Source organism: Hyaena hyaena, unplaced genomic scaffold (genome assembly GCF_003009895.1).
Source record: "Hyaena hyaena isolate Hyena2069 unplaced genomic scaffold, ASM300989v1 scaffold_1100, whole genome shotgun sequence".
Taxonomy (NCBI): Eukaryota; Metazoa; Chordata; class Mammalia; order Carnivora; family Hyaenidae; genus Hyaena; species Hyaena hyaena.
The window spans coordinates 247880-272658 of NW_024081736.1; the positions used below are offsets into that span (position 1 = coordinate 247880).

The 24779-nt window shown below is 42.5% G+C and overlaps 1 protein-coding gene across 2 annotated transcripts in view; it reads right to left on the reverse strand.

The window, feature by feature from the left end:
• The window catches only part of GRID1 (glutamate ionotropic receptor delta type subunit 1), a 539165-nt gene that overhangs the window by 233006 nt on the left and 281380 nt on the right, over positions 1-24779 (reverse strand). For both annotated transcript variants that reach the window (XM_039222327.1, XM_039222328.1), the window contains exon 3: positions 22512-22565. In XM_039222327.1, the coding sequence (XP_039078258.1) occupies positions 22512-22565 (54 nt within the window). The remainder of the gene's footprint in view (positions 1-22511; positions 22566-24779) is intronic.

Sequence of the window (24779 nt, forward strand, 5' to 3'; positions counted from 1 at the left end):
ATGGAACCAGAGGCAACGGGATTTACATGATGAACTATGAGGCCGCTATAAAACTTACTGACTAAACCCGCAATACGACATTATCACCTGCACCATGCAGATAAGAGAGTTAAGGAAAACAGGCCAGAAAGGAAGAAAAGGAAGAGCAAGTTACAGGATGATACATGAAATACGGTACATTTATAGAAGAGGTATGTGTAACGCGGTAAAAACAAATGTGAAGGACACACAGCAGCTTCAGGAGAGAGGCTGTCACTGGGGAAATAGAGGCGAGGAGTGAACAGATTTGCTGTCGCCCTCGCAGCCTTGCCCCTCCTCCTCTATGCTGCTATAACCCTAGGGTGAACAGTGGCCCTGCCCCCACCGTGGGATTTGGGGCAGTGGCAGGCGATCCCTGCACCCACAACCACAGGTGTATCCTGCTTGCTCTGAGCCAACCCGGATAGTCCTACTACTCTCGGCAGTCCTTGGAGACTATTTCTGTTTGTTCAGATGTGAAGGGGGTTCTCCTGGTCAGATTCTGCGATAGTTTGCTCAGTCCTAAGATGACCACCAAGAAAAGACAGCACCTTTCTGCCTCTGGAGGTTTGAGTCATGGGGAAATTCCACTTGATGGCGAGAGCCGAGAGCCGCTGAACACAACAGACCCCTGAGGACACTAGTGAGCGACTGAATCACCCCGCCCTGTAACCTCCTGACCTGCCTCTGAGCCTCCTCTAAAGTGAAATGACAAAGCCTCAGACCATTTAAGGAAACTGGATTCATATTTTTCTACTACTTGTGGTAAAAAAACAAAAACACCTGACTAACACAGAATTTAATGGGACTTAATGTAAGTGTGTACAGGGCAGACTTCAATTATATCAGAAATGGTCAGTTTCTTAAAACATGAGATCTCAAAAATGGCAAAATTTGAATGGTGGACAAGGTGTTTATAATATCATGCCCTGTATCTATTAAGACTCTTGTAAATTTTTATTTAAAACAGAGAGAATCACTGCAGAAGCCTCACTCCGTGTCTGTTTGGGTAGCAAAGAGGATAAATTTTCATAATGAGGAGAAATCTTCAAAACAGCAATTAAAATGGTATAAGGATCGCCTTTTTCTAAATATACGCTTTGGCAAACCTGATGCAAAACTCATGCACAAATAAGTTTCTGTCTGATCTTTAAGACTTCAGTAAAATGTCTGAACCATCTGATACCAGAGGAAAATATTATTAAACATTTATATAGAGCTCTAAACTTATATAGGGCTCTGTAATCACATTATTAGTCATTTCCTTTTATTCTTTGGAAAGGCCTAGATCTATCAAACATCTGTGTGATACTAGCATTATTCCACCGGTAGAGAAATAATAAAGTTTGTTTCCCTCCTAAACACCATAGTGGCAGTAATCTAAAGTTGATGATAGTAAGGAAAACTTCACAGACAAAGCTGGCTTGAGAGAAGTTGAGAAAAACAGAAGGAGGATTCAATAAAGTCGTGATCAAAGATTTCCTCCCACTGAAGTCAACAGGCTTTTTTAGAATATCTGCGGTTTTCAGATCCCCACGGAGCGCTTAAGGCAAGGCGAGCTAAGGCTCCGTAGAGACCAGGACATCCTGGTGAGGAGGAGAGGGTGGGAGGAAGCTGCAGAAGCTTGGTGCTGGTTACATTTCCAAGACAGAGAAGGTGGGAGGAGGGCACTCTCTGCATGGTGGTTCTGACCAGAGACATCCTGTCTCATTCATCATCCCCTAAAACCTCATGCGGATGTACAAGTCTCCCTGTTTTACACAGGAGATGGATACTTGCCATGGAGGATGCCCTTGCTCCCTAGAGTGTGGTCCATGAACTAACAGCATCAGCATCAACTGTGAGTTTGTTTAAAAGAAAAAAAAAATGCAGAATCTCAGGCCCCATCCTAGACCTATCTACCCAGAATCTGCCTTTTGACAAGATTCTCAGGTGACTCGTAGGCATGTTCAAATTTAAGAAGCCCTGGTCTATGATATTATGCAGTGAAGTGAAGAGTGTTGAATCTGGAATCAAGTGGGTTTGGGCTCTAGTCCTGGCTTCTCCTCTTCCTGGCTGTAGATCTTGGACAAGGAACTTAATTCCTTTGAGTGTCATCTGTACATGGGGTAACAGTACTTCCCCAGGGGCTCTGACTTAATTCAAAGACTTTCATCCAACGGGATCCAACATGTCTAGCACAGAGCCTTGCGGTGAGCACTTCTTATCCTTCTAACTCAGAAGCTAAAGCTCTCTGTACAGCCTTTGAAGGCCAGCAAAACACTGGCCATAGCCTGACCTCGGGGAAGACAGAGCAGTCCTCTTTCTGCCCCTCTTTCTACCCCATGGTCCCATGTGGCCTCATACGCACCCCAAGGGAGCCCACAGCAGACTACCGCAATCTGCACATACGGAGCTCTTTCTGGTCCCTCATCTCCAAGAGATTCGGGGTTCACTTACTCCCTGCCAAGACATCAAATCAGGAATCGGCCATCCTATCATTAAATATAATAGCCCATTAATTGAAAATTCATACGGCTTCCTTTATTTTCATAAATGACACAAATGGGTTCTGCTCACAGGAAAGCCAGCATTTTGCCTGCCCGTTTTATCCAGGGCTGCCCAGGGCACAGGAGGCAGAGCTCTCCCCACAGCCCATGGCCTCCATCACAGCCCATCTTCCTGAGCGGCCCAGCAGAATGGCCAGTAGTGAGCAGCTGGCCCTGTTCCCTAAAGACCTGCCCCTGGCCTTGGCCATAGGGTGAAGCAGATGTCCCCTCAGGCTCTCCCCAGGGCTGCTGGCTTATCTGTGATCTCACCCAGAGAGGACCAAAAAAGTCTCCTGGGGTCTTGCATTTTTAGTGGCTCTTTTATTCTATTTCATTTAACTGAGTTTTTATTTCATCACATTTTATTCTATTATATTTGACCATGAGCACAAGGTGGACATCTGCCCACTAGTGAGCCAGGGGACCCACAAATGTCCCCAACATTTTTTGGAGACAGTCGGTAAAGTTCCTGGCTGCAAGTTATTTATGGCTGACAGACTGGACTGGACTGGGCTGTCTGTGAGATTTACCCCTGCTCTCTTTCCTTTTGTTCTTTCCTGTCTCTTACTTCCACTTTCTCCTTTCCCATTTCCACTCTCTCTCCTAGGTCTCCCTCTTCCTTCCTCCCTGTTTGCCCTGCCCCCATCCTCTCGGGCCTTCCTGCTCCCAGCAACCTTGCAAGTTCTGAATTCCCACAACCCGTGTCACTCACCTCGGCTCAGGCAGCTTCCCTTAATTCCAAGGGACTCAGAACATCTGAGGTAGGTCAAAGTAATTCCAAGAAGTGGTTCGGTGATTGCTCCAACCTTACCCTCGCTTCTTCAGGTGGGATATACCTGTAATATGCTCTAAGTTGGGCCCGAAACCCATTCTTCTGCAGGTCTAGGCTGGAGTATTAAAAGTACTGATAACTGTGGGGACAAACTAAAAATAGTCAGTCTGCCATTTGGAGGGAAGAGCAAATCTAGTGTCTACACAGTTGCACAACTCAGATCAGTCAGAGTAAGAGTTGTCCAGGCAACAAGTTTCTGCAGTCACAGGCAGGAAAGCGACCCTTCACGCAACCTTATGCCTGCAGCAGAACACTACAGAATTCACCTGGAAAAAGCGAGTCTCAAGAGCTGAATAAGGAAACTCCATTTATTTAGATCCCAAATCCATAATGATCCTCTGGCCCTTCATTGTATACCCATAGTCCTGATTCAATCTGGAGGCACTGTGAATTCTGTGTTCCTCACATAACCAGAAGGAAACTCCTGTGAATTCTGTGTTCCCTACATAACCAGAAGGAAACCCCTGTGAATTCTACGTTCCCCATGTAACCAGAAGGAAGCCCATGTGAATTCTGTGTTCCCTGTATAACCAGAAGGAAGCTGTCGGTGCTAATCCATAGTTCCATCTACACTGGACTAGGAACCAGAATCAGCTCCCTGTGGGCAAGGTGTACATCTCTCATATTCTGCTGTCTTTCTAGTACTGAGCACCAAGCCTGTAAACATTTAGGAAGAAAGAAGGGAAGAGAGCAATGAAGGAGGAAAAGAGAGAGGGAGGGAGGGAAGGCAACAGGAAGAGAGAAAGGAAGCAAAAGTGAACCTCAAACATTTCAGTATTTGAAACTCTGACGTAAGTAAGTCTCCAACATAAAGCCAATGCTCTTCATTCTGTTGTTAAATTTTTAAAAGCCGATCAGGGTTTCAATTTTCAGCTTACTCCCCGGGCAAACATTCAAACAGAAAAATAAATATAATAGCCGCTGATCCTTCATGGCACTCATTTGCTTGCTTGCTACAAACCACTTTAATTATTTTGTTTGCAATACCTATTTGTTAGTCTCAGGAGAATATTTAAATCTGCTTCTATTTGTGCACAACTCTCCCTACCACCAGGAAAATGTTTCACATTACCACTTCATGGTTTTTTTAATCCCCAATGACCTGACAGAAAATTATAATTGTTAATTGCATTATAATTTAAAATCCTGAAGTATTATTTAAAAAATTTCCAAATATGATTTTAAAATAAAACTCCATGACTCAGAGCCCTGGATGGAAGGAAGGCTCTGAAGTTTATGGCCCCATGTTTACCATAGCAAAGCCCTTACATCTGAACTGGATCCCATTGTGTAGACTCAAATGTAAAGATCTGAGAATATAAATTTGGAAGAATAGGAGGTATGGTGCTTAACTATATAAATTCTTACCATGATGGACTCATAGGGACTGAACTTAACCATTCACCTTAAGTAAAAAATAGAACATGAAATGACAGTTTTCAGACATTAGACAATAGGCATAACTGAAAACCTGATACCCAAAAGAAAAGAAACAAATGAAGTGAGCCTGCACTTGATGCTAACAGAGACTTTCCAGGTTACAGCAGAAAAAACCAGAAACCTAGGCAGAGCTTAATGGCCTCCATGAGTTGAAGAGAAAGTTTGGGTTTTGAGGAGACCAAAACAATTACAAGTCATAAGGCAGAATTCCAGGGAAGAGAGAGCTACACAGAAAATGCCCTCCAGAAATCTGAAAGTTCCCTTTGAATCTTTAGCAGGGTACTGATTAGTGCATGTGAGTGAGGTAACTAACTGAGTCGAAGGAAAAAAACACCTGGAAGGATCAGGTTTAACAATCCTTAATAATGGGTCAAATTAGCAACAAACTAAAACTGTTTTTGACCTAACAAAGCTTCAAAACAATTCTCAAAAAATCAAAATGTTCCCAAATAACTCTGTCCTAGGGGGAGGACTGGGTGGGGAGGGGGCATATTTAAAGGAAGAAAAGGAATCAAGCACCCAGCCATGTAAAATTCACAATGTCTGGCATCTAATCTAAAATTACCAGGCATGCAAAGAAATAGGAAAATACTATCCCTAATGACAAGAAAAATCAATCAATGGAAACAGACCCAGAAATAATACAGATGGCAGAATTAGCAGAACAGGACATTAAAACAGATATTATAAATAGCATAAACACATACCATATGTTCAAGAACATAGAGGAAAGTATGTACATGATAGGGAGAAAAATAAAAGACGCAAATTGAATTTCTACAAATAAAATATGCGATGTCTGCGAAGAAAATTACTCCAGATGAAATCAACAGCAAATTAGGAGAAAAATAAATGAACCTGAAAGTACCAAAACAAAAAGTCCCAAAATGAATCACAGAGGAAAAAAAAAAGACTAGGAAAAATCAACAGAGCATTAGTGAGCAGTGGAACAATTTCAAGCAACCTAATATACATGTCATTTAAGTCCATGAAATGTAAGAGAGAAAGGGAAAAACAGAAAAAATATTGGAAGAAATAACAGTCAAACGATGACATCTACACCTAAGCACACATTCAGAGAGAAAAATCTTAAAAGCAACCGGAGGAAAAAGATCCAATATGCAGAGAAAAATAAAGACAAGAATGATAGCTGATTTCTCATCAGAAACAAGGTGAACTGTAAGAGAGTAAAATGACATCTTTAGGGAATGATAAAAAGAAGGTGAAGAATTTATCAGAAGCAGATCAGAACTATAAGAAACTTGGATGCAATGAACAACTTTCCTTGAAAGTTGCAGACGACCAAACCTCACTCAGAAAAAAAAAAAAAAAAAAAAGATACCCTAAATATCCTTATGTTTACTAGTAAAGCTGGACTTGTTAAAAATCTTCCCATGGTGGAGTTGGGTGGGTAGGTGGGGAAATTTCCAGGCTCAGATATCTTCACTGGTAAATTCTACATATGTATAAGGAAGATATATCAAATCTACACAAATTCTTTCAGAAAACTGAAGAGAAGGAAACACATTCTTATTTCAGGAGGCTAGCACTACCCTGATAACAAAACTAGACAAAGGGTTTACAAGATAAGAAAACTACAGACTAACATCCCTCATGAACACAGATATAAAACTACCTTAAAATATCTTTGCTAATATTTTAGCTAAGTGTAAATCCAACAACTCAAAAGAAAACAAACTCAGAAACATCATGAGCAAGTGGGGTTTATCTCCAGACTGTAAAGCTGGTTTCACATTTGGAAATGAATTAATTTAGTACTCCCTATCAACAGAATAAAAAAACCCATGTGACTATATCAATAGATACATTAAAAAACTGACAAAACCCAATTTCTAATTATGTTAAAAACCTTCAGTAAACAAAGAATAAAAGAGAACTTCTTATCTATGATCAACCTGTACCTAACCATCATACTTAATGGTAGAAAGCAAAATATATCCCCCTAAAATCAGTAAAGAAGCAAAATGTGCATTTAAAAAAAAATTTTAATGTTTCTTTATTTTTGAGAGAGACAGAGACAGAGAGCGAGTAGGGGAGGAGCAGAGAGCAAGGGAGACACAGAATCCAAAGCAGGCTCCAGGTTCTGAGTTGTCAGCACAGAGTCTGATGCAGAGCTTGAACTCACAAACCATGAGATCATGACCTGAGCCAAAGTCAGATGCTTAACCAACTGTGCCACCCAGGCATCCCCAAATATGTACAGTCTTAACAGTTCTATTCAACACTGTACTCGAGGTTCTAGCCAATGAAGTAGGGCAATAAAAAGAAATCAAAGAGATCTGGACTTGAAAGGAAGAAGTAGAACTGTCTTTATTCACATATGACATGATTGTCTATATAGAAAATATGTAAATCTATAAAATAAAGCCACTAGAACAAATACATAAGTTTAGCAAGGTTTTGACACAGATGCAACATCAATATTAAAAAATCATTTGTATTTTCTACATGCTAGCAACAAACAATTATAAACTTAAATTGAAAAAGCAACACCATTTGCAATTATATCAAAAATACTGGAAACATAGGGGTGAATTTAACAAGACCTGTACATTTAACACTGTAGAACACTGCTAAAAAGAATTAAGGAGGAAATACATAAATGAAAAAATATATGTTGTTCATAGATCAGAAGACTCAATGTTTTGAAGCCCTCAATTCTCCTTCAAATGATCTCTAGACTCAATACAATTGAAATTAAAATCCTAGCAGGCCCTTTCTAGAAACTGACAAGTTAATTCTAAAATGTATATGGTGAGGTGCCTGGGTGGCTCAATCAGTTAGGTATCCAACTCTTGATTTTGGCTCAGGTCATGATCTAATGGTCATGAGTTCAAGCCCTACATTGGGCTCTGTGCTTCCAACACCAGCATTGAGCCTGCTGGGAATTCTCTCTCTCCTCTTTCTCTCTCTGCCACTTCCCTGCTCTGTGTCTGTCTGTCTCAAAATAAATAAATTAACATTTTAAAAAATAGAATAAAATGTATATGGAAATTCAGGGCAAGAACTAAGGTGAGGTATTTGCACAAATTTAGAGGGTGAGTTTCCCCTTAAATTTTATGCCTTATTAGGTGCCTCATTTGCCTCATCCTAGTCCCAGGCCTATGAAAATGTGAAGGATGTAGATGGGTAAAAGCACATTTTTAAAGAAGAAAAAGATGAAAAACTTACTCTACTTGATTTCAAGACTAACTATAAAGCTAAAATTATAAAGACAGCATGGTACAAATGTGAAGATAGACATACAAGTCAACGAAACAGAAGAAAGACTCTAGGAATAGACCCAAACATTGAAGACCAATTGATAGTCAATGAATGATCCAAAGGGGAAAGAAGACTATTTTCAACAAAAGATACTGGAAAAATTAAATATTTGTGCACAAAACAAATCAAAAGAAAATAACAATAAATCCCTTCACACCATATACAAAAATTAACCAACAATATGCAAAACATGAATGCATCTCAAAACTATACTGAGTGAAATACGTCGGACATAAAAGAGCATGTACTGTATGATTCCATTGATCTAAAATCCTAGAAAATGCAAAGTAATGTACACTGACAGAAAATGGATCAGAGGTTACCAGCACTGGGTGGAGAGAGAGAGAAACTGGATAGGTGGGAACATGAGAAAACTTTTGTGGGTAACAGAAAGGTGCATTATCATGATTATTGTGATAGTTTCACAAGTGTATATGTCAAAACTCCAAAACATAACTCATCAAATTGTGCAGTATTTTTAATGTCAGTTATACTTCAAAAAGTTTGTAAAAATAATAAGAGTGTATGCACTAGAGCCATCTGCCTGGTTACAATCCAGAACACCCTACATAAAATACCACTCGCCTCCCCCCAACCACCCTAAAACCTCCTTTTCCTTTCCTCAACTTTAACACTTGCTAGGTGCTTGCCCTTTGGCTAGTCATTTGCCCTCTGTGTATATCAGTTTGGTCAGCAGTGTCTGTCCGCCCTGTCTTTAAACTTCTAGAATCATCTTACTACCTCAGCTCATCTCATCCTGGTCTGAGCCACCATCATTGCTAATTAAAGGCACTAATTTTTAAGCTTCTTTTCTTCCCTTTTTTCTGTCCTTTCCCACCCTAATGACCACAGTATATTTTGAACACAGAATTTAGGCTGGTCCTTCCAAACCATAACTCAGATGACATCACTCCTCAGCTCAAAATGCTCTAGTGATGCCTCAGCTCACTCAGGTTAAAAGCACAAATCCTTGTAGGAGCAGATAAAGCAGAATCTCCTCACGCCCTTCCTCACATATTAGCACTTTGCACTCCAAACCACTGCCCACTTAGATATCTACGTATAATTCCATCCCCCAATTTCACCACACCGCCCAGGCCTAGAGCTCGTTGCTGGGACTACTTTTCACCTGAGGAGCACATCCTCCCCTGGGCTATGATGTAAGCAGAGGTACAAAAACCTAATGGGTAATAGATCCCCTCTTCCTGAAACCAATATCTGGAAGAGGAAACAGCATTTCAAATGAAACCATTATGCTAAATTGGAATTTCCCTTGGAGGCACCAAGCTTTAACGATATGAAATTCCATAGTGAAGAGACTGGCACACATGCAGATTGGCTAAGGAAAATGAGAATGAATTTCTTGACTAAAAATCTTCATTCACAAGAAGGTTATTAAAAAAAAAAGATACAGAAGAGTCCAAATCAAGGGAAAGAGGATTTAGTGAGAAACATTTCCTTGAAGGGGAAAAGGGAGTAAGGATGTGACTCCACTCCCCATAAGGAAAAAGAGGTTGTCTGCTCCCTCACTGCAAGTCTTCTTACAGGAGCTTCACTGGGGCCATTGAAGAATCTCTCAAAACAGAGCCAGGGACTTAAGCAAGATACTTTGGGTTTAATCATAAAAGCTACTTATGTGTCTTCTATGGGCCCACTGACACTGCTCATTCCCTTCTATTGGATAAAAATTAGAGAAATTTTCATGCCTTTTCTGTGTATTAACCAAGGTTAATAAAAATATTTTTGTAAGTTTATTTATTTTGAGAGAGGGAAAGCAGAGAGAGAGAGGGAGCGAGCATGAGTAGGGGAAAGGAAGAGAGAGAGGGAGAGAAAGAAAATCCCAAGTAGGATCTGCACTGTCAGAGTGGAGCCCCACGTTGGGCTCAAACTCACGAACCAGGAGACCATGGTTTGGGGCAAAATCAAGAGTTGGACACTTAACCAACTGAGCCACCCAGGTGTTCCAAGGTTAATAGAAAATTCTATGTACCAAGGTACCTGGTGGCTCAGTCAGTTAAGCCTCTTGATTTCACTCAAGACTCTTGATTTCGGCTCAAGTCACAATCTCACAGTTCCTGAGATCAAGCCCTGCCTCGGGCTCAGCCCTGACAGTGTGAAGCCTGCTTGGGAATCTCTCTCTCCTCACTCTGCCCCTCCCCGGTTCACTCTCTGTCTCTCTCAGAATAAAGAAAATTCTATGCCATTTTAAGTTGTAAAACCAACTTTTAATTCAGGAATTGAAATGATCTGGGGCGCCTGGGTGGCTTAGTCGGTTAAGCATCCGACTTTCCGACTTTCGCTTAGGTCATGATCTCCCGGTTTGTGGGTTCGAGCCCCGCGTCGGGCTCTGTGCTGACTGCCAGCTCGGAGCCTGGAGCCTGTTTCAGTCTGTGACTCCCTCTCTCTCTGACCCTCCCCTGCTCACACTGTCTCTCTCTCCTAGAAATAAATAAAACATAAAAAAAAAAAAGGAATTGAAATGATCTAATTTGATATAACAATTGGAAGATTTATTTCTTTGGTGCAGAAATCTTATCCCTTAAAAGATAGATGAACATGTGTCTCCATTTAAGGTAAGACTGGACTGGCTCAAAGGCAGCACCACATTGAATGAGACTAACCTGAGCTTAAAATTCCAGCTTGTCCTTATATAGTTGTGCTACCTTAGGTCTTTGCTGACGCTCAAGTCTGTAATCTTTATTCCAGTGTTAGTACCATCCCTCTCAGAAGGTCAATGCAAGGATCAGTCATGTAATAAAAGACTAATACCTCTGCACAAAAGACATGAGCAACTAAAGTCACAGAATTATAAACACGGAAGATCAAAAAGTAAATGTTCAAAGTCTTTGGCTTGGCTAATAAGCAAAGAAATACAAATTAATACAATGCATGAGCCGTTTTATCTATACTACCGATAAAGACGAAAAATGATGATATTCGTGTTCACAAGACACAAGAGTGGAACTAGACAGGCACTCTGATAAAAGGAGCTTAGGCTCGTTGAGGGTTCCCATACTTTGAAACAATTCTTTTCACCATCACCAGTAATCAGAGACATCAGAACTACATTGAAGTATGTTGACTACAGCATTATTTACAACAGCATTAACCAACGTAAGTTTCCAAAAATGGATAAGGTTTCCATAAATTATGATTCCTCCAAATGACAAACTACTACAAGACCATTAAATATCATTCTGAATGCTAGTTATTGACATGATAAATTGTGAATGATACATTATTAATTGAAAACAGTAAGACAGAAAGCTGAACATAACAGAGAGACCTCAATTTGGCAAAATAAACTACATATATAAGGCTATTGTAAAGGATAATTCATTAGTATCTTAATTTGTATTTTGTTTTACTATTGTAGAAGGATCAGAAAAATATAGAGCAATTTCCCACTGCTTTCCTTCTACCCCTGTCCCTCTCTCCTTGCCATGCATGTACCCCCATATATACACAGAAGTAAGCAATACTATAGACTCTAGAAAGTTCATACTCTTCTTTCTCCCAGATATTTTCTTTCCACAAATATGTGAACTGACAATGATGTTGGCTGGGTAGTTTCTGTGGCTTAGGGAATGGGAGTAGTCAAAGTGGCTTGAGCTGGGAAGCTTCTAGTTGAGATAGAAAGGGGACAGCAAATGGGTTTATGGGTCTTCCCATTCCCTGATACATGACAATCTAGGATGGAGTATCAGTGAGGAGTGACTGGTAGCCATATAGGAAGCCTGAGCCCAATGCCTGGGGTCTTTCAAGCTCAGAAAAAAAAAATCATGCCCAAGCTTGAGACCCAAAGTGGGTCCAAACTTCCCGAGTATCTAGAGAGATTTTCTATGATTCATCTTGACAGTGCAAAATCCAGGGACCTTTGCACAACCTTCAAGAGGTCAAGGAGGAAGCTCTCCTTTTATAATGGGCTCAAGTTTCTCACCTTCCCTTTAAATGGGATTTCACGGATAAATTAAATTTGTTTTGAAACAATGTCCATAAAGCATCCAAAGCAGGGCCTGGTACATAGTAGGTACTCAAATGTAAGTTTCCTGCTTCTGGGAGCAATCACTTGGCTCACTGCTCCTGCAATGCCCCACAGCAAACAAGCAGAGATCTGAGAGGAAGGGAGGAGGCCCTTCAGACCCCACTGGCCTCACAAGGTGGGCTCTTCAGTGTTTCTTGACCAGGAGCCCCACTCTGCACCTGGCCAGGAGGAGGGCCAGGCATAGTGGCAGCACCTGGCTCCCCGGTCCCTCACCACCTTGGCAGTCAGCAAGCCAGTCTGCAGGGCAGCAGGAAACTGCATCCGAGTACTGATCACTGACAAGTAAAGGGTTTCTTCACTCCTCTTGCTGAAATTGGACTATATCCATATGGGATTCTTCAACCAGCTCTAAGAGGCAGTCTGCCCCAGTGCACAGAACATCCTCTGGTTTGAGACAGTGGGAAAAATAACCAAAGCCAAGCCTACTGTCTTTATGAGCCCTTGATCATTATTTAAGACATTTCCCAAGAAGTTCTGGTGGTCTGAATGGTCTCCTGCCTCCACCTCTGTTTCCATGTTCCAGTTTTGAAAGCACACTCCTTGGGAAGGCCTCCTATCTCCCCCTGCTGCGTCAAGGCGGCAGCTGTGTGTGCACACACGCATGCGCGCATCTGCCTGCTGCTCGCCTCTCCATGTGGTACACGGTGATTAACCAGCCTGACACAGGAGGTGTAATAACATACTAGAAGGCACAGATAATAGGATCTTTCTGGCACAAGCGGAGAGTTCATCGGAATCCATCAGAACCCTTTTGTGGGAAGAGCGATGGATGGGAATGCACAAAGGTAGATGCTAACCTTTAGCTTTCAGATACATTTGCTGCATGTGGGAATTAAAGCTGTTTTTAAAACTCCCTAAGTGTCAGTACTCCCTTTCCCAAGCATCTTTCTGTCAAAACTCTGCAAAACGACAATGTACTTGTTGGGGACAACTGAATCACATCGAAAACATGGAGTCTGATTCCACATCAATGGTTGGGATGTGGCTGAGCTGTTCTGTCTGCGGGAAGCTTGAACTTGGTTGCAAATTGCAGAGGATCTGGAGTGGCCCCTACAAGCATTACCTAGCTGTAGGTTTGTGATCCAGGAGCACATGTGCCTCACCCACGATGCCTTAAACTCTCAGAGGATGAGAAGGATATCTCTCAAATGCACACAAGCATCCCAACACCTCAGGGGTGGTCAGAACATGTATGATAAATGAATTATAGGCTGTCGAGAGTTGCAAATCCTTGTAGGGAGACAGCACATGGAGGAATAAGTTAAGGACCTCTGAAGAATCACTTCCTGAGTTCTCTGGGAAAGTTGGAGAAAAGAAAGGTTATGGATGAAATTCATAGGTGTTGCAACATGAAGGGAGGGTAATTTGGACGGAGTCTTTAAGGATGTGTGTGAGTTTGAAAGGGAGAACCAGGATACCAGCAAGTCCCAAACACAGTTAGAAATGTTCCAATCTGATTTCACCCAGATGATGAGTTAAGCCATGTCTCCGTCCCCTGGCACTTCTCATGAAGACATGCAGTGACCTATTATCAATTCATCAAATTGGGGTATTTCCTTGATTAAGTTCCAAAGATGAACTTTCCTGCAGGACATTAGTGATTGGTTAACAAGAGGAACAATCCTTCAAGAGTGCTTGCTGTGTGCCAGACCCTGTGATAGGTCACTTCTAGTAATTTATCTCACCTAACCTTCACAACTTTCCTAGGAGGTAGTATCATAACCCTAATGAGCAGATGAAGAAAATAAGGCTCAAGGAAGGAAGCATCCATTGCGTGTTCCCAAAGATTGATCTAAAACACAAGGGTACATCACTACTCTCTTAGTACTACCCCCAAACCCATCTGTACAGCTCCAAGTACTCTTCCCATGGGGCTCTGACAAGGGCTGGAGAATGATGCTCATGTTATACACAATGATAATTTCTTCATGTATCTGCAACCATAAGTGTTAAATTTCATAGATTCCTTTTGGCTGAGGAAGGACAACAGCTACATTCTGAGTAATGAGTGGAAGTACATTTCTAGGAAAGGTGGTTTGTTTCCTTTCAGATACTACTCATGTGACACGTATTTGCTTAATTGTGTGGGCTTTTGCAGGGCTCTTTCACTATTTCCACAGGAAATCTAAAACAAACAAACAAAAAAAGGTAGTACTACATAAAGTAACATAAAGGGAAGAAATCTAATGAAAGTTTTATAAGAAGAAATTTCTATAAATGAGAACTGTATCATCACTTCCAAATGGTGAAAATATTCTAGTATTACTGGGGTTCAGTCACGTATTTAGTGTTTAGTAGCACTGAGGATGAGGAGGAAAGATAAGAGAAGAATAGTGTGGCATAGGTATATATTTCTTAAATTTGGAGTGACCCAAACCTAAATTCAAATCCTGACTGCCACTTCCTAAGTGACACTGAAAAGTCAATCCATCTCTCTGAGCCTCTGTTTCCTTATCTGTAAAATGCAATAATATAATTTGAAGTACCTGGGGACTTGGTCCTCCAACTCTTTCCAACCACTCACTCCCATAGGTCATCACAGCCTCATAAGAACAGCGCTTGGCACCAATGTTCTCTCCCTTCCCTCAGAAATGGTTTCATCGCTTGACTTCCAGGTAAAGAAACCATAGCTACTAATCATATCAATATTCACATTAAATTTAAATTATCTAAGCACTGCAATTAAAAGGTCGAGTGTTATAACAGATAAAATAGCAAGATCCAAGTATGAATCGCTTTCAAGAAACATGCTATATTTTAAACATAAAGAAACAAGTAGGTTAAAAGTAAAAGAATGGAAAAAGATATATTAGGCTAACACTAGTCAAAATAGATCTGTAATAGCTGCAGTAATATCAAATTATATTTCAGAGTGGAGAACATTTCAGAGAAGAAAGATAAAGAAGGTCATTTTGTAATGATAACAGATCAATTAATCAGCAGGACATAAAATCCTAAACACTTATGCCTCTTGTAACAAAGCTTCAAAAGACATTAAGCAACAACAGATAAAACTACAAGGAGAAAAAGACAAACCCACAATTAATATTTTGATACTTCCCTCTCAATAAATGATAGAACAAATAGACAAAAAGTCATCAAGGATACAGAAGATATAAGCAATCCTATCAACTAAATTGACCTAATTGACATTTATAGAACATTCCACACAACAACAGTAGATTACACATCTTTCAAGTGCACATAAAACATTTATCAAGGAAGACAATATACTGGACTATCAAATAAGTCTCAATAAATTTTAAAAGATGTAGGAAAAACTATGTTCTTTGACCACAGTAGAACTGAATTAAAAATCAATAAGAGAAGGCTCCTTTAAAAAATCCCCAAATATTGGGAAACTAAGTAGCACACTTCTAAACAACCCATGGGTCAAAGAACAATAAGGTAATATAGAAAGTATCTTAAACTAAAAAAATAGTGAAGACACAACACAGCAAAATTTTGGGGATGCCATTAAATCACTGGAGGGGAAGTTTATAGCACTAAAGAAAAAGTTCTCAGCTCAATGATCTCAGCTCCCTCTCCACCCAAACCCCGCAAGAGAAATAGAGATATAGATGGCAAACAGACACATGGAAAAATGCTCAGTGTCATTTGTTAGCAGGGAAATTAAAATTACAAGCATAAAGAGGCACCGTTACATACTACTACAATGGCTAATATAAAAAATTTGATCAAGCCAACTACTTAACACAATGTGGAGCAATTGGAATTCTCATACCCCTTGAAAGATTCTTAAAAAGTTAAACATACATCTACCATATGGCCCAGCAATTCCATTTGTAAATATGTACTGAAGAAAAATAAAAGCATATGTCCATACAAAGGCTTATATATGAACATCCATAACAGCCTTATTTGCAATCACTAAAAAATCTAGAACAACCCAAATGTCCATCAATGAGCAAACAGATATTCAAACTGTGATATATTCATACGTTTGAATACTCGTTAATTAAAAAAAGAACTATTGGTATACATTGCAATATGGGTGAATCTCCAAATGATTATCTGGGTGGAAATAGCCATAGCAAACAGAAAAAAGAGTTCCTATTGTGCAATTCCATTTCTATTAAAACCCTAGAAAGTAGGAATAATTTGTAAGTGTCAGGAACAGATCAGTAATTGCCTGGGGAGTGGGAGAAGGTGGGGCTGGAGGTGGGATTACCAAGGGGCACTTTTTGGGTCATGGACATGGTCACTATCTTCCTTGTGGTAAGAGTTCATGGGTGCATTCATGTGTCGAAAATGAATTGTACACTTAAATATATGCATTTACTGTACATAAATTAAACCTCAACAAAGTTGTACAATTTTAAGCAAAAAAAAAAAAAAAATAGATGAAGAAAGGAATACTCAAAGAAACAGTGCTGAGTGCCTGGGTGGCTCAGTTGGTTAAGTGATCGATTTGGGCTCCCCAGGTCATGACTTCACAGGTTGCAAGTTCGAGCCCTGCTTTGGGCTGTCTATAGTCAGCACTGAGCCTGCTTCAGATCCTCTGTCCTCTCTCTGCCCATCCCCTGTGCGTGCTCTCTCGCTCTTTCTCAAAAATAAATAAACATTAAAAACAACAACAACAACAACAACAGTGGCTGCATCTCTAATGTCTGATAGATGGTGACTCCTACTCTCTGTTCTGGGTTTTCCGCTGGGACTACAGAGGTGGGTAGGATGTGGCCCCTGTCCTCAAAGGCTCCTCGGTGGGGCTGAGGAGAGAAACAAGCGACCCAATTACAACAAACATAATTGGTTTTGAGTGTTACTAAATTAAATCTGTAGACAGTAAATGGTACAGGGACTTCATATCCAAACAGAATTGGAATCTTCAAAATGAAGGGAAGAAAAAAAATTAAATCTTCTCCCGACCTTTCTCTGTGTCCCAAATAGAGATTTCTTAAAGCTATTTGATTCAGCATTCATATCATGGTCTTTCTTCTTGTTTTCTTCAATTAGTGCATTAGCATTTCTTTCCCTCACATTATTCATGTGTAGCCTCATCTCATTTTCATTTATTTTAACTCAGCATGTGTTTGTGGGTGGAGAAGACCTGGAAGTCTGGACTAACGTTTTCTGGACTGCTGACAGAAATGCCCTCTGGGGCATGCCGACGTCTACACCCAGGGATTCTCACAGCGTATGTGCTGGCGGCAAACCAGCGAAAGTAATACGGTGGGGGCTGAGGCCTGAGGGGCCTGAACGACACAATACTGGGCAGAGGCTGGCTGAAGAGGTCCAGACACTGGGATGGCCCTGTGCTTGGGGTGGTGATCTCTTAGGATACACTCGGAGCAGCTCTGTAAGGAAGAGGTGGTTGGAACTAAGACCAGAGAGGGCTCTGAGTCCCGCTCATGAGCAACCTCTTGAGTCACGTGGAGGAATGTGCACTCTAGCCTATGGGTCCTGACACTCCACCACCTGCCAACAACCTATTCAAGAGCAGAGGGGAGCACACCGAGAGAAAATGCACGAGTGCGTTTGGTACAAATGCATGTGACAGACAGTGTGCACGGCCCCATGCTGGGAAAGCACGGCCTGCTTCAGAGACCAAAGACGCCCGGAGGAGACACCTGTTTCTCCCTCTTTAACTTAGCCACCCTCTTTGATCACAGAATCCTTTTTCCACAAAGCACCTAAAAATTAGCAGAACAGATGTTCCCAAATGTAATTGGAGACTGCTGTAGGAAGCCTGGCCAGCACTTCCCCTGCCCTTTTCCCTGGCTGCTTTGCCATCGGCTAATGGCCTGGATGGGGGCTGAAGAGAGCATGCGTGTGCCTCAGAGGAAGCGCTTGTGCCCCATGGGACTCATAAGCACAGGGAAAGGGGATGCCGGGAGCAGGGGGTGTTGACAGCTGTAGCTCATAGAGCAGGATGACAGCTTTCTGAGTCCATGAAAGATGGGGACAGTTAGAAATGCTCTTCTTCCACATGTAGGCAATTAGACAAGCAGAGTCAAGGCGAGGAAGCAGGAGGGAGACCAGCAGCAGGAGCCTCAATGCACACACATCCTCTGTGTGTGAGTCCCTTGAGCTGGGACCTTTAGGAAGCCTGACAGGAAGGAGGTGCACTTACAGGTGATTCAGGGAATCAGGAACACGCATGAAGCCCCCAACATATCATAGCCAGGGCAAGGAGGGTACAACAATAGGACAATGAAGAACTCTAATGGGGAAATCCAGGAAGACCTTTTGGCAAAGGAGATTTTTAGCAGACCCCTGCTGGAAATGTAAGTCCTTGGCAATCAAACATTCAAGAAGAGTATGCCAGGTATGCAGAGCTTGAGGGGTGCCTGGGTGGCTCAGTTGGTTAAGCATCCAACTCTTGATTTTGGCTCAGGTCACGATCTCACAGTTCATGAGCTTGAGCCCTGCGTGGGGCTCTGCGCTGACAGCAGGGAGCCTGCTTGGGATCCTATCTCCTTCACTCTCTCCCCCTCCCCCACTTGCTTTCTCTCTCTGTCTCTTTCTCTCTCTCTCAAAATAAATAAATAAACTTTAATACAAAAAGAACCTGGGGGGCCTGGGGGGCTTAGTCGGTTAAGTGTCCAACTTCGGCTCAGGTCATGATCTCACAGTTCGTGGGGGTTCGAGCCCCGCGTCGGGCTCTGTGCTGACAGCTAGTTCAGAGCCTGGAACCTGCTTCAGATTCTGTGTCTCCCTCTCTCTCTGACCCTCCCCTGCTCATGCTGTCTCTCTCTCTCTCTCAAAAATAAATAAAATATTAAAAAAAAAAAAAAGAACCTGCTCTTTGCATAGCGCACTAGGATTCAGTGATGAGCTACATTCTGGCCATGTCTTCAAGAGACTCATGACCTAGTGGCCACCTTGACTAGTGGTTCAATCTACTTTCCCCAAGCTCTTTCGAATCCCTCACCCTCCTCCAAGCTAACATATAATTTAAATAATCTATGAGAATACAGTTTATACCCAAAGGTACATCTGCTTGTCAGTGTTCCCACAGTCTAACCCAGAGACCTACAAAAACTAAAAACTGTAAAAGAGACTCACATGCTCACAAGCCTTTCTCTGCATCCAATTACCCCTTCTCCAAATGAAATAGACCTCATGTATACAACACCAATATTCACCAGTGAAGGAGTAGATGCATTAAGAAAACCCCCACATTAAGGGGAAAAAAACCAAAATCATTTGCCTTTGAGTGTTTACCTTGAATCCAGGAAAATACATTAAGCAAGTCAGATATAGAGAGAGAAGGCAGAAAACAGCCTATGAGAAACGAGGGAACAGGGGCAGAGCTGGGGACCACTGTGCAGGCCTCCTTGGGGGAAAGACGTGCAGGGAAGAGGCACAAACCTGAGCTTGTCAGACAAACTGAACTTGCCTTAATGGAAGTAGGGAGCAGCTCAGGAAATGAGAAGATGAGGCCCTGATACTGTTGCTGAATTCTGGAGACCATTTTGGAACCACCAAATGCCTTCCCCTGCTTCTCTTCTTCCCGCCTTATTTTATCGTATCCATCACATATGACAAACAGAAAAGCAACTGTTAAACTGTGTCTGGGGCTCTGTATTTAGATAGTCTAGAAGGACACAATTATCATAAGAATAACAGGACTTTTGTTTCCAGCGGGGCCATTATGTAATAGGAAATAGCAGTTATGAATATGGCAGGATCCTAAGGGTAAATCTACATACAATTTAGACAACAGCTTGGTCATTAACCAAAGGCCACACTGGGGTCTAAGGGTCAAAGCTTTACAGGAGGACCTACCTCCAGATCAGACTTCAAGAATGTATGTGAGCAGACACCAAAGCCAAGAGTGCCTCCATCACTGTGCATACCTGAGTTCTACCTGCTGGCCTTACTGAGTCAGACCTTGACCACAGGTTAAGGATCTCTGTCAGGATCATATGCAAGATGGTGTCATGTGGTAGAAATAGCTTTGGAATCAGACAGTCATCATAGAGAATCCCAAAGGGATCATTTACTAATTGTATGACCTTGGGCAAATGATTTAACCCCTTGGGCCTGTCCTTTCCTGTCTGTAAAATAGGGATGATAATAACTGTCATACAGGGTTACTGATGAGGACTAAGGATGGTCTAAATATAAAATGCCCTGACAAGTGCCTGGCATATACTAGGTGATCAAGAAATGGTAGATGTTGGGGCTCCTGGGTGGCTCAGTTGGTTAAACTTCCGACTCTTGATTTCGGCTCAGGTCATGATCCCACTGTCATGAGATTGAGCCCTGCATTGGGCTCCATGCTGACAGTGCAGAGCCTCTCTAGCTTTCTCTCATCCCCTCTCTCTCTCTCTCTCACTCAAAATAAATAAATAAACTTTAAAAATAAATAAATAAGGGGCACCAGGGTGGCTCAGCAGGTTAAGCCTCCAACTTCAGCTCAGGTCATGAGCTCGTGGTTCGTGAGTTCAAGCCTTGCATCAGGCTCTGTGCTGACAGCTCAGAGCCTGGAGCCTGCTTTGGATTCTGTGTCTCCCTCTCTCTCTGCCCCCCAACTCAAACATAAAAAAAATAAAATAAAACATAAAAAAAATAAAAATAAATAAATAAGAAATGGTAGGTTTTACCCCTTCACTTTCAAGAGGAAGAGCCTCCTATAGAAAAGAAAGCCAAGAAGTGGGGAGGTCACCTCTGGAGGATGATACACTTAGCCCGGAGATAGTCACATGATGTGTGTGCTGGCCGCCGGCATGCTGCTGACAGTGGTGGGGCATAGCTCTCCTCTTGGGTGAGGCTGTTCTAGTGTGGCTGAAAATTGTGCCCACACCTGACTCTTCCTGGTGACCCTAAGTAAGCCCTGGGGTCCCGCTGCCCCAGCAATGCTCTTGCAGGCACTTCAGGACCAGTCATTCTAAAGTTACCCCCAGCCCTAAAGAGGGGCTCAGGAGGGACAGAGGGCCCTGAAGGTGGGTCAGGATGCAGGGGAGAAAAAAGCATACAGGCTAGAGATGCAAAATCAGAGTGCTTTCTGAAGACTGACAACAGAGAAACACTGACGATTCAGTATGGAGGAGAGTCACCATGAAACTGAAGCCAGCTCCAGACATTTGCCTTAAGAGGCAGGTGAAATGCACCCCTTCTCTGGAACAAAGAAAACCAGACTTTGAAGAACCCATAGAGAAGCTGGCAAAGCTCAGAGGATCAAAACTTTCCAGGACCAAGGAGGACTCCAGCAGGCTCTGAAGAATGAGGAGGTGGCTATCATGTCCCTCCTGATTAGCAGCACAATGAGCCACAACCCGAGGTAAATGGACAGTTACCTTGCTTTCTCCAACAGGCCCGGGTAGAACTAATAAGATGTGAATTCATGGAGGAAAGCCATGAAAACTGGGCCTTGCAAAAGTTACTATCTGATACTACCTGCAAATTTATTAAAATAAGCCACCCAAAACTCTTCCAGCCACAGAGCACTGAGCTAATGAAGAAACACACATCATAAATGAATAAATTACCTCCATAATAAACCCTGCATCTTCTAGAATGAAGCCATTAGAAATTGATCAGTTAATTTAGGAGCAGCTAAAGGCCAATGCCGTGATGAAAGTGTGCACCAGGAACTGCCTTCCAGAATCAGCTCTGTTAACAGCATGCTGGGGTCACAAAGGCTGCCCTGGTGGTGTTTCCTTAATGGGCATGTGGTTAAAGGCCACTCACTTGGAATGTCTGCAGTGTGGAGGAGCTCAGAGCCAGGCAGGTAAAACAGGTGAAGAACAGACTGGGCCACAGTGAAAACTTGACGTTCCCCTTCCTCCCAGCGCCCAAAGAAGTGGGATGGCCTGTCATGGGAGAGACTTCTCATCTACCAGCTTTAAATGGCTACACTGATTCCTGCACCCACCAGCTGCAGGGGCGTGTGCATGCACACAGTCACTCACACATACATCTACCCTATCATGACATACATGCTCTCACATATACTCTCACACACATGTACTCCTATACACATACACTCACAGTCATGTAACACACAGACCTGCAAACTCCTGCATGAAATGTAGCCTCCTCCATCCTCACTCATTCCTCTGCCCCACCTCCTGTGCACCCTGTCTTCTAACCCTCCCTAATGTCTCAAGCCCCTAACCCCTGTCTCTCCTCACTCTGCACATCTACTTCTGACTTCATGAACTCCAATCTCCACTCTTTCCCTGGTTCCCACCCCAGGTGAGCATCTTGGCAAGGTCATACCCAACTCTCTGAGCCCCTGTGCTGCATGGGGCAGAGAGAGGCAGTGTGTGTGTGCCTGGAATTCACTCCAGCATCCCAACTCAGAATTGGCCCCTACAGCTTCCCACTGAGCTTTCTCAAGGGGCAGGGAGCTCAGTGCAGGCCGCACCCCTTCCCATTCTGGGGCTCTTACCTCATTCACAAAGACCCAATGGCTGTCCTTGGAAGCCAGGTTGGTCTCCACGGCCTGTAGGGAGAAAAAGAAAACAAACATGAACAGAAGCAAGCCAGAAGCTGGCAGACGCACAAGATGATTGCCGAGACAGGGTTTGATAAACACTGTTCTTGGAGATTTTTTTCTTCACAAAACATGCCATCCCCTGGGGTGAGCTTTCGCTGCCTTAGCTACAAGACGCATCATTTGAACACAGATATCTGATTTCCTGCTGTTTTCCAAGCTCTCATGCACCAGCCCCCAGCAAGGTCGAAGTTCTGGTTCCTATAGGCATCACAGGGCCACCGAAGGCGAGGGCTTTCCTCTCTTCTCTCAGAAAAGTACCTGCAAATGCCTTTCTGAAGGGGAGCTTAGGGGGATGATTCTCATGATTGCCAGAGGCTAAAGCATCAGAAATCTGGAAGGAGGGGTTTATGGCAGCTTGTCCAGCTGCACTGAATGACACCTTGGAGGACAGCAGCTCACAGCGGGGGTTGTGAACTGCCTTCAGTTCTAAACAACCAATAAAGGACCCATAGAACTGGCTCTTTCTTGATTCTGGGCAATGACTCTGCTCCCATCATTCTGTCTTCTAGCACTTTGTTCTGTTTCTTTATAGCACTTGCTATTTCTGTGCTTGAATATTAGTGGCTTATTTATTTCGAAGTATTTCCTTCACCAAATTGGGGTCACCACGAAGACAGGGGCCACATCTTGTGTGGTGTTCCAGAACCTTACACTCTAACTGGCACATAGTGTTCAATATATGAATGAATATTGCTGTGGAATACATGAAGGAAGTGGAAGAGGGTGATGCAGATAGGACCCGGCTCCTTATTTTGTTTCTCATATGTTTTATGGGTACTTTTCTCCTCCTATAACTGGAAAGCCATCAGATTGCAAGGAGAGAAGGAACTCATCATCGCTAAGCATGTCCTGTAAGAACTCTCATGGTTAGCATGTGCCAAGTACTTACAGGCATTGTGCCAGGTCATCTATGAACGTGGGAGAGAAATATCAGATTGCAGTCCTCTTTTATTTTTACTTTTTTGTATGAATTTTTGTGATGTAATTTTTATTACCGTTTTTTATTTGAAAAAATACAGAAAAGTAAAAATGCTTAAAATCATCCCATAACCTTGTCCCATTTAAAAAAAAAAAATGTGCTAAATTGGGTGCCTAGGTGGCTCAGTTGGATAAGGTGTCCAGCTCTTGATTTCAGCTCAGGTCATGATCTCATGGTTCGTGGGTTTGAGCTCCAGACCAGGCTCTGCACTGGCAGCACAGAGCTTGCTTAGGATGCTCTCTCTCTCTTTGCCTGTCTCGCACTCACTCTCCTATCTCTCTCTCTCTCTCTCAAACTCTAAAACATAAGCTTTAAAATAAACTTTAAAAGATAAAATAAAATAAAATGTGCTAAATGGTGAAATGTCCCCTTTATCCCTCCACATTCATCCTCCAGAGATTGTTTGAGGTGTCCCTTTCTAGAAGGTTGTGGTCACATCTGCAAGTACATCTCTATGTACACATATCAGACAGATGTTTTTATTTAAATGAGATCAAGAAACGTGCATCAGGTTACAATGATCACTTTTTACTTGTCAATATATAAAGAATATATTTCCTCATCAGTACACAGAGATCTGACTCCTTCTCCTTAACCAGGAGGCATAGAAGGGTAAAGAGCCTGCCTGCACCAGCAACCCAGCCATATGTGGTAGGTACATCATTGCACTGTCCAAGCACGGGATTCTGTTAAAACTTCACCCACACAAAGAACGGACACGTTTATTGGCCAACACAACAAGCATGTGGAAATAGAGCCTGTGTGAGTGTCCCAGCTCTAACATCCCAGTCCTTTACAGAAAGCTCCTATAGGACATCAATGGTGGACACAGGGGACTTTCTGGGCCATCCGGGGATTAAGGACACAAACTCCCCTTCTCCAGCCTAGAAGTGAGAACTTGCCAGCCCCTGTGAAGACAAATTAGGATGGGAGTCTGGACTGGGCTGGAAGGGACTGCCTTCACCAGCTGTCATTTAACCCCTCTGGTCTCAGTGTGTTCATCTATAAGACATATATAATGGTTGTTCCCTCTTGTCTGCCAATATCTTCGGTCCTCAATCTCAAGAAGCAGCAAACACAAAATGGCGTCCATACAAGTCCCAAGCCTTTTTTCACAAAGTAGTGAAGGGAAGTAGCCATCTCCCACCTTTTGTACGTTCCACCCTTACTCCTTGACTCAT